The 11,099-nt window shown below is 43.4% G+C and overlaps 1 protein-coding gene across 3 annotated transcripts in view; it reads left to right on the forward strand.

Moving 5' to 3' along the window:
* Window positions 1-7,772, forward strand: part of CD101 (CD101 molecule) — a 29,027-nt gene extending 21,255 nt beyond the window's left edge. For 2 of the 3 annotated variants that reach the window (XM_084843460.1, XM_084843461.1), the window contains 2 exons: window positions 2,635-3,030; window positions 5,514-7,772. In XM_084843460.1, the coding sequence (XP_084699586.1) occupies window positions 2,635-3,030; window positions 5,514-5,803 (686 nt within the window). In that variant the 3' untranslated portion in view covers window positions 5,804-7,772. The remainder of the gene's footprint in view (window positions 1-2,634; window positions 3,031-5,513) is intronic. The other variant, XM_084843462.1, reaches the window with a different exon arrangement.
* Window positions 7,773-11,099: the final 3,327 nt, after the last annotated feature.

Consider the following 11,099-nt stretch of genomic DNA (forward strand, 5'->3'; position numbering starts at 1 on the left):
TGCACCCGCCATATATATATATCCCATGGTGAATGGAGTCATTAGGAGATTGAAGAACTTCACATGTTGCTATGCAACGAATTACAACTGCAGCATTAATTAGAGAAGCAGCTCAGCAGCAGCATTTAATTAAGCCATTTCTCTAAGAAAGGAGTAACCATGTTTTTCTTTTATACGGGAGTTTGTGATTGGATGTTCCAACAGGTTTCCCTACCCCTCACCCTCCAATGAAACGTAGTTGTGGGGGAGGGGCTTCCAATTTGAACAGAACAGCAGTATGGTGCCTGTGTGTGTATATGCAGCCCTGGGGTCCCCAGCATAGTATTCTCGGGCACCGATGTACTCGCAGACATCTTCCTTGGCACTTGCCAGGCTCCCTGATTCTCCTGCTTTTTTTAACCCTTAAAGTTTAAAAAGAAGAAAAAGAAATTACTGGAAAGCCAGCATGCTGCAAAGTAAAGTGCTAGCCCCCAGAGGCATTTTTTGACAAATAAAAATGGTGCATGACTGGACCCCAGGGCTTTATTTTGAAGCACACCCAGCCACACAGAAACTGAAAAACATAAACCTGGGGCAGGGAGTGTAGGGAGCATCGGGGGGGGGGGGTGTTTTGCCTGTGCTGTGCTGGCGGCGGGGGGGGGAGGGAAGTGCCAATTTTTATATTTAATGTTTTTGTGTTAGCTGGTTAGATTGTTTTGTTTTGGTGTGGGGTTTTGTTTTGTTTTTAACTAGAGTTTTGTATGTGTATATTTTGCCTTGGGATTGGGATGTGTGTGTGTTTTAGTCTGGTGTGTGTTTTTGCCTGGTTTTTGTGTGTAAGATGTGTGTCTGTTTCCTAGGGAAGAGGTAGGTAGGTGTGTGTGTGTGTGTGAGAGAGAGAGAGAGAGAAAGAGAGAGAGAGATTTTCTCTGAGCATCACCAGTTTGCTTTCCAAGAAATGGGGCGGGGGTGAGAAAATTGGCTTGACCCTTACAGCTTGTACTATTCTAGAGGAAGGCTTGGCTGGCTGGCTCAGACCTTGAACAGGAACACTCCTGTTAGGTACTAACAGTAAGGGGATGAGGATATACTGCAACTTTTTGTTGCAGGTCCCACTTGTTTAGCAGCTGAAAATCTGGTAGGCTGAATTTTAAAGCAAGCTCACGATCAAAGGATGATGGGCTTCTTCACACAGAGCTTTTATCCTGTTATTAAGATTGCTCCCCCATGGAAGTTTGTGGGCCCTTTAGTGCAGGTGTCTCCTGCACTAAAATGACCTTTATTCCATTTTTAAATAGATTGGAAATAATGAGGTATCAAATTATCCCTCTTGTGTTACACTTGAGTTCCCTCTGTGAAAAAGGAAAAGCCACAAGAAGAAGAGCTAGACCAATGAAACATATGGAAGACTTAGATAAGTGGGGGAAGAAGGGGGAAAGGGGAGGGGGAAAAGGAAGCACATGTAAAGGGAGTCCATTGTGATCCTGCATTTAAAACGGAAGCAGAAAGCCCCGTTTTAAATGCAGCGATTTTAGGCTAGTGTAGAGATGCTCAGTTAATGTTGTGGTCCTGGATACACTCATTCAGAACTGAATTTTCGCACTGAAATCAATGGGATATACTTCCAAGGAAAAGTCTCTTTAGCATTGTGCTTATGGCCTACTCAGAATTATACCGTTGATCAGCCATAAATAATTCTAAACTGGGAGGGCCTTTTCAGAAGTAAATGTTTAAAACAATGCTAGTTTCTTATAGAGTTTCTGAATAGTTTATCTAAATCTGCTGTCTTTTTAAAATATTTTGGAGAATAATATATTTCACCAAAAACTACATCTTTAACCATTTTGTGCGCATGGCGTATGCCTATATGATGCCATGAATGAGTATGTATGTTAGGGCCAGGCAACCTATGGCCCTCCAGATGATGTTGGACTCCACTTTCCATCAGCCCCAGCCAGCCTGGCCAATGGTAAGGGAGGATGGGAGTAGTAGTTCATCAACTTCTATAAAGCCACAGATGTCCCAGCCCTGCTGTTTGTGAATAGTTTTGCAAGTGTGATAGGCTTTCATAGCTGCCATGCAGTTTTTCCCATAAAAGAAGGAACAAACACTTTTGTTCCATTGTGGGAGAGTGATTTTGTTTTGTCTTACCTTTTGCATTAATGCCACAGGTTGCCTCAGGCTATCTGGATACAAGATGAGACAAACAGCAGGTTGGGAGCCTGCTTGCAAGTAGGTCTACTTTCAGGTAGACAGATCAGCCTGTTGCTTGAAACAGTCTGGGATGAGTAGACCTTCCAGGCAAATGAGTTGACCCCCAACACTTGCACATATGTATATCTACTCAGGAGTAAACCCCAGCCTGAAGCCAAAGCTTGCTTGTGCAATTTCCTCACAGTGTTTGTCTAGACACTGGAAGGAAGTGAGACACTGGAGGGAAGAACTGACTTCCCTAAAACAAAACCCAGACAAGAATAATTGGCATCAGTAACCCCATCAATGGATAATGGCTGGCTTGGACCAGCTATTTCTGGTAAGCCCTGGATCGTATCTTGGGGATGGGGGGACCTGGTGCTGCCAAAGACTTACTAGAGAACTGAGTCTGTTAGCTATGAAATACTATCCCCAGTCAAGCTTTTTCTTGTTTACCACCAGAAAATAAACCACATGTTGAAAGAACAAACCACAGCATTACTGTCACTGAAAAGGAGGATGTGACCTTGAAATGTATCCTGCAGAGCCCAGTACAGCCCACCTCCCATTTCTCCATCAGCTGGTTTAAAGTGTCAGAACATTCCCAGACTGAAACCCTGGTGAAAATTAAAAACAATGGTATCATCGAGTATGGCAATGGGAAAGTGGCAAGGAGGTTGCAGCCCCACTGCCTTTCTATTGGAGACTTTCACCTGACGCTGCAGAATGTGGAAATGGTTGATGCTGGATGGTTCTACTGTGAGGTGGACGAATGGCAGGCCAACAGCTGTAGTGCTGCTCAAGTTCAGCATGCATCAAGTCAATCAGGATATAGCAATCTTATTGTGCTTCCTTCAGGTAATGGTCATCTGACTCCTGTATGCTCATCAATTTCCCCAGCCTTAAACCGAATTTAAAAGTGATCCTGCATATGTCAAAATGAAGCAAAACAAAATGACATGTTCACACTAGCCTCCCTCCACACTGCTGGCCTAATGTTTTGATTGGGTCAGTATGCAATTGATGTGCAGCATGAACGTGCTAGCACAACAGGTTCATGAGCATGGATCCCTAGCCATTTGATCTCTGGCTTCTTACTTAAATATTCTTCTTGCATGCACACTGCTCCTTTGAGGAAGCAAATCTGGAACAGCTGGGCTATAGGGCACAATAAGGGAGCACCATTGAAAAGTCCAAACTGGGCATTTTGAGTTCAGAGCTCACTTGTCAGGTATTTTGAGAAGAATGAGTTGGAGAATTCTCTGTTGTTGGACCAAAACAAGGTGAACAACTGAGAAAGTTTTCTGACACACAGAGGCTGTTCAAACAATAATGTGGGTTGTTCGTTGAACCATGGGTTAGCATGTTGTCTGAATCCAGGAGATTTTCCACAGGGTGGCTTGTTAACCATGCGGTGTGGCTTATTTTTCTCAGACAAGCCACATTGAGAACCTATGGTTTGTTGCTATGTTGTTCAGGGTGATTAACAAGCCACACTGCATGATTAACAAACCACCCTGTGGAAAACATCCTGGGTTCAGACAACACGCTAAGCCATGGTTCAGCAAACAACCCACAATTCAACAACAACCCACACTCAACCACTGAGTCTGGGAGAGCATGTTGTGAGAACCCAGTCAGAATGTCACAGGCTGTAGCAGAAGATGATATGGCCTCTATCTTTCTGGCAATACCTTGGTACATTTGCGTATTGTTGTTTATTCGTTCAGTCGCTTCCGACTCTTTGTGACTTCATGGACCAGCCCATGCCAGAGCTTCCTGTCAGCTATCACCACCCCCAGCTCCCCCAAGGTCGAGTCTGTCACCTCCAGAATATCATCCATCCATCTTGCCCTTGGTCGGCCCCTCTTCCTTTTGCCTTCCACTTTCCCTAGCATCAGCATCTTCTCCAGGGTATCCTGTCTTCTCATTATGTGGCCAAAGTACTTCAGTTTTGCCTCTACATAATATACATTTGCGTGTATGCGTGCGTGCGTGCGTGCGTGTGTGTGTGTATATATATATATATGTTGGCAGATAATAGCAAATTATAAAATGGTGGCAAAATTGTAGGGCAGAGACAACCTAGTCTGTGCCATTTATTATGCAGATGGTCTAAACAGTAAATGGTCACAGGTGCTTCATTTATTTATTTATTTATTTATTTATTTCATTTCTATACCGCCCAATAGCCGAAGCTCTCTGGGCGGTTCACAAAAACTAAAACCAAACAACACACAATAAAACAATTTAAAATATATAGAACATTAAAACCACAATATAACAATACAACCACAATAAAACCTAGCAGCAGTACAGGAGTTTAAAATACAGATTTAAAACAGCAAAGATAAAAATTTAGAAAGCTAAAATGCCTGGGAAAATAAAAAGGTCTTCACCTGGCGCTGAAAGGAGTACAATGTAGGTGCCAGGCGAACCTCACTAGGGAGCTCATTCCAGAGCCGGGGTGCCACAGCAGAAAAAGCCCTCCTCCTAGTAGCCACCCGCCTCACTTCCTTTGGCAGGGGCTCACGGAGAAGGGCCACTGATGATGACCTTAAGGTCCGGGCAGGCACATATGGGAGGAGGCGATCCTTCAGGTAACCTGGCCCCAAGCCGTTAAGGGCTTTGAATGTTAACACCAGCACTTTGAATCGGGCCCGGAAATGGACTGGCAGCCAGTGCAGCTGGAAAAGTACTGGCGTAATATGAGCTCGCAGGCCAGTCCCTGTTAACAATCTTGCTGCCCTATTTTGGACCAGCTGAAGTTTCCGGACCGTTTTCAAAGGCAGCCCCACGTATAACGCATTGCAGTAATCCAGACGAGATGTTATCACAGCATGGATAACTGTAGCTAGGCTATCTCTGTCCAGATAAGGGCGTAGTTGGTATACCAGCCTAAGCTGATAAAATGTGCTCCGTGCCACTGAGTTCACCTGTGCCTCAAGTGACAGTTCTGGATCCAACAGCACCCCCAAACTACGAACCTGATCCTTTAGGGGGAGTGCAACCCCCTCCAGAACAGGTTGAATATCACCTAGCCGGGCAGACGAACCACCCACTAACAGTACCTCCGTCTTGTCTGGATTGAGTTTCAGTTTATTAGCCCTCATCCAGTCCATTACCGTGCCCAGGCACTGGTTCAGAACAGCCACTGCCTCACCTGGTTTTGATGAGAAAGAGAGGTAGAGCTGGGTGTCATCCGCTTCACTTGGAAGTCTGCACATCTGTTAGAATGAAGATTGTGTAAAGCTATTTTAAAAACTGTATTTAACCTTTTTTCTTTTGCAAGTTGTGTAGATACAGGAAATGAAATGCTATGTTGTTGTTGTTTTTGGCAGCATCCACCAAATCTACCCAGATCTGTTCCTCTCCTTCACGGTTCTACTTCATTATATTCTACCCTCTGGTTGTATTCGTTATCCTGATTACTGTTTTCCTCCTGCATTTGAAAACCACACTTTTTCAGAAGAAAAAACTGAATATGGGAAAAAACAAGACTTCTGGGGAAGAAATTGAGGAAGTGACACCAACCCTCTTTAAGCACAGAAATGGGAACAACGTAGCAGAGAAAGAAATCAATGATCTCAAAAGCAATGAAGTGGACTTAGTATCATTGCACAGCAGATGATGATATTGTAGTGTAGTGGTTAGAGTGTTCCACAGGGACTTGGGAGATCTGGGGTCTAGTCTCCATTTGACCATGAAGCTCACTGGCTGATTTTGGATCAGTTACTGCATGGGTTGCCCACCTTTTTGGACCCATGGGCACATTTGGGAATTTGAGATACTGCTGTGGGCACCACCCAAAAATGCCTAATCAGCGGATTGCCGCTTTGGCGTCTACCTGCCGCATCTATGGATCTTAGGTTGTGTCTTACTCAGCAAAACATTAGCTTTGTGTCTATTGGACACTGCAACATCTCTTTAATAATGGATTGTCTAATTTAGCTAATTGCTGGCAGTTCAATACAGCTAATGCTTCTTTTAAACATATGTTTAGGCATGTCCAGTACTTGTTTCCTTTTGCAGAGAGGTTATTATACAGATAAATTTTGTACTGGAACAGTCTTTAATATTCACTGATGTACACACTCTCTTAATTTATTTACCTGCTTTGTGGAAATTAACAAATGGTCAGCGTAAATGGATTCTCTGCACTCTTTTGACAGCTAAAAGACTGATATTACAACACTGGAAGGATAAACACTCACCTCCTATACTGCAATGGATTAAGGACCTTATAACTTTTTCAATATTTGAAAGGGAGACATATAGATGTCACCATCAATTGGATACTTATTTGGTTATTTGGTCCACTTTTGTTGAAGCCCATGTATAATTGCTATAAAGTTGAATGTATTTCATACAAATCCATGTATGGATATTAAAAAAATGGGAAATAAATATTTTCAGGTGCCCACAGGCACTATGTTGGGGACCCCTGAGCTACAGACTTTCAGCCTAACCTACCTCACAAGATTGTTGTGAAGATAAGAATAGAGAGGAGGATGACCACATAAGCCACCTTGAGTTCCTTACAAGAGGAAAAGCAGGTGGGACATAAATGTAATAATACTAAGTCCAATGCTGTATGGGTTGCAAATGTATTTTTTATTCAGTTGGCTGTGGACTAGAATGCTTCCAAGTGGCAGTGAAAGTAATTGTGATTCCTGATAGCTTTTTATTCCCTGGGGCAGCCATTTACGGCCTTCTTAAGTCACTGTTTCCCTCCTATCCTACCCCTGTGAATTCAACCAACTACCTAGCTCTTGGAATGTATTTCTTTGCAAATGTAGGTGTTTAACAGGGCAATCCTATGCATGTCTACTCAAAAGTAAGTCCCACTGAATTCAATGGGACTTACTCATAGGTAAGGGCATAAAGGATTGCAGCCATGCCACCCATGGCTGGCTGGAAACTGCTGGGAGTTGTAAGATTTTTTTCTGTCTAAACATGCATAGGATTGTGTCCTTAAAGTGCCAAAGTTGCAGAGCCGTGTGACTGATGTTATGAGGTTTTTTTTCCTATAGCTTGTTTTATTCTGTTTCCTGTATTTCATTACATTTTCTCATTATTTTCTCTCTGCAGTGCATACCTGTACAAAATTATTATTCTTTAATTGTGGCAAATCTTTCCCTATGCTAAGCATCCCTGAACTTTGCTATTTTTCTTTCCACATTTTCCACCGACCTTTTTTTTAAAAAAATCTCCCTGTCACAGGAGTAGCTTTCTGCTATTCTGATTTGCTATTTTCCTGTGACTTGTGCTTTTCTTTTCTTTTTTAACCCCAGGCATATGTAGGGTTTTGTTCTGGAATATTTTCTTCTCTGCATGGACCATCTGATATATTCTAGCAACTTGTAATGATTTCCCTAGGATCAGGTCTTCTTCCTGCAGATATTTCTCTTGGATCTCTCTCGAACTGAACCCTATTGATAATCCTGTGCTTTCTTATATCATCACTATCATGGAATACATAGTCTTCAGCTATTAGTCATAGCTGTGTTATACACTCATTCTGTTATCTCTTGTTGTCGTTCATAAAACACCTTTTTCTGTATGGAGACATATTTTTCTGGGCATATAAACATTGCCTCAAACGAGAACTGTTTCTTTCTGTCTCCTGCAGATAGCTTGCCACTAGCACTCCAGACCCTGTGAATATTTGCTTTTGTGTCAAATGCGGCTTTGGAACTATGCAGCCTTTTATTCTTCTGGTCATTTGTCTGCTTCTGCGCCAGCCCATGTTAGCTTCCTTCACTGAATCCCATTTTCAGCAATTATCAAAGACAATAGGAGGGTATTTCCTTGAGGCTGCAAGCTATCGCGTGCTCTTTGTTGTTTTTGTTTTTATCTTTTAGCTCTCATGGACACTGCAGATTCTCACAAACAGGTCTGTTCCACTTAGCAACAAAAAATGTATTCAGCATTCTAGAAATTGCTTATAATGGGGTGTAGTGAACTCTATCACCCTCCCTAGTGGCTTCTTCTCTGGGTGCTTCCAGTTGGAGGGTTCCTAGCGAGAGTAACCAGGAGACATTGTGCAGCTGTTCCGTCTTTTCTTACTTAACAGATTTTCTGGGTGAAGAAAAAGACGACAATGTCTGGGCCTCATGTAAAGTAAACGTCCATGAATGAGAAAGGTGATGGCTCCCTAAAAGCAGAAAAGGGCAATTAGGTGCTGGAGCAACTCCCTTATCAGGAAGGCTGCAACAGCTGGGATTGTTTAGCTTAGAAAAGGCTAGTAAGGAGAGACATGACAGAGGTGTACAAACTTATGCTTGGTGTTGAGAAAGTGGATAAGGAGACATTTCTCTCTCTCTCTTAGTACTACAACCCAGGGTCATCCCATGAAGCTGGTTGGTGGATAATTTAGGACAGATAAAAGGAAGTATTTCTTCATGAAGTGCATAGTTAAAACTATGGAATTCAATTCCACAACATGTAGTGATGGCCACCACATTGGATGGCTTTAAAAGGGGACTGGATAAATCCCTGGTGAATAAAGCTATCGATGGCTACTAGTCCTGATGGCTCTATGTTACCTCCAGTATCAGAGGCAGTATGCCTATGTTCACCAGTTGCTGGGGAACTCGGGTGAAAGAGTGCTGTGCACTCATGTCCTGCTTCTGGGTTTCCCGTGGGCAGCTGGTTGGCCACGGTGTGAACAGAATGCTGGACTAGATGGAACCATGGTCTGATCCAGCATGTTCTTAAGTTCTTAAGTCTTATGTTCTTAAGCCTCATCTGGAAGCACCCTGTGTATTACTCATCCCCCCACCCCAATCTCTTGGCTATAGGCCAACTGGAGTGATTTAGTAGGACACAGGATGCCTGCTTCTGTGGGTAGCTATAGATGATCAGCATTTGTAAAGTTATTGGCTTGATATATTGAGTAGACCCCTTCATGGATCACTGTCTTGTTGTGGCGAAGGGGCTTGCGTAACTCAGTGAAGCCATAAGCTATGCCGTGCAGGGCCACCCAAGACGGACAGGTCATGGTGGAGAGTTCTGACAAAATGTGGTCCACTGAAGAAGGAAATGGCAACCCACTCCAGTATTCTTGCCAAGAAAACCCCATGGAACATATCACAAGGCTAAAAGAGATGATGCTGGAAGATGAGCCCCTCAGGTCGGAAGGTGTCCAATATACTACTGGGGAAGAGCAGAGGGTATTTCCAAGTAGCGCCAGAAAGAATGAAGCGGCTGGGCCAAAGCCGAAAGGACACTCAGCTGTGGATGTGTCTGGTGGTGAAAAGAAAATCCGATGCTGTAAAGAACAATATTGTTTAGGAACCTGGAATGTCAGATCAATGAATCAAGGTAAGCTGGAGGTGGTCAAACATGAGATGGCAAGATTGAACATTGACATCTTGGGAATCAGCGAACTAAAATGGACAAGCATGGGCGAATTTAATTCAGGTGACCATGATATCTACTATTGTGGGCAAGAATCCCTTAGAAGAAATGGAGTAGCACTCATAGTTAACAAAAGGGTGGGAAAAGCAGTACTGGGGTACAATCTCAAAAATGATAGAATGATCTCAATATGAATCCAAGGCAAACCATTCAACATCACAGTAATTCAAGTCTATGCCCCATCCACTGAGGCCGAAGAAGCTGAGGTTGATTGGTTCTATGAAGACCTACAACACCTTCTAGAACTAACACCAAAAAAAGTTGTCCTCTTCATCATAGGGGATTGGAATGCTAAAGTAGGAAGTCAAGAAATCACCGGGATAACAGGCAAGCATGGCCTTGGTGTTCAAAATGAAGCAGGACAAAGGCTAATAGCCCCTTCATGGATCACTGCCTTGTTGTGGCGAAGGGGCTTGCGTAACTCAGTGAAGCCATAAGCTATGCCGTGCAGGACCACCCAAGACGGACAGGTCATGGCAGAGAGTTCTGACAAAATGCGGTCCACTGGAGAAGGAAATGGCAACCCACTCCAGTATTCTTGCCAAGAAAACCCCATGGAACGTATCACAAGGCTAAAAGAGATGATGCCGGAAGAGGAGCCCCTCAGGTCGGAAGGTGTTCAATATACTACTGGGGAAGAGCAGAGGGTATTTCCAAGTAGCGCCAGAAAGAGTGAAGCGACTGGGCCAAAGCCGAAAGGACACTCAGCTGTGGATGTGTCTGGTGGTAAAAAGAAAATCCGATGCTGTAAAGAACAATATTGTTTAGGAACCTGGAATGTAAGGTCAATGAATCAAGGTAAGCTGGAGGTGGTCAAACATGGGATGGCAAGATTGAACATCGACATCTTGGGAATCAGCGAACTAAAATGGACAGGCATGGGCGAATTTAATTCAGGTGACCATCATATCTACTACTGTGGGCAAGAATCCCTTAGAAGAAATGGAGTAGCACTCATAGTCAACAAAAGGGTGGGAAAAGCAGTACTGGGGTACAATCTTAAAAACGATAGAATGATCACAGTACGAATCCAAGGCAAACCATTCAACATCACAGTAATTCAAGTCTATGCCCCAACCACTGATGCCAAAGAAGCTGAGGTTGATCGGTTCTATGAAGACCTACAACACCTTCTAGAACTAACACCAAAAAAAGATGTCGTCTTCATCATAGGGGATTGGAATGCTAAAGTAGGAAGTCAAGAAATCACCGGGATAATAGGCAGGCATGGCCTTGGTGTACAAAATGAAGCAGGACAAAAGCGAATAGAGTTTTGCCAAGAGAACACGCTGATCATAGCAAACACTCTTTTCCAACTGCACAAGAGGAAACTCTACACATGGACATCACCAGATGGTCAATATCGAAATCAGATTGATTATGTCCTTTGCAGCCAAAGATGGAGAAGCTCCATACAGTCAGTAAAAACGAGACCTGCAGCTGACTGTGGCTCAGATCATGAGCTGCTTCTTGCAAAATTTCGGCTTAAATTGAAGAACGTAGGG

The sequence above is a fragment of the Heloderma suspectum genome, chromosome 3, assembly GCF_057233095.1.
Source record: "Heloderma suspectum isolate Gila_16-S chromosome 3, 16-S_ref, whole genome shotgun sequence".
Classification (NCBI taxonomy): domain Eukaryota; kingdom Metazoa; phylum Chordata; class Lepidosauria; order Squamata; family Helodermatidae; genus Heloderma; species Heloderma suspectum.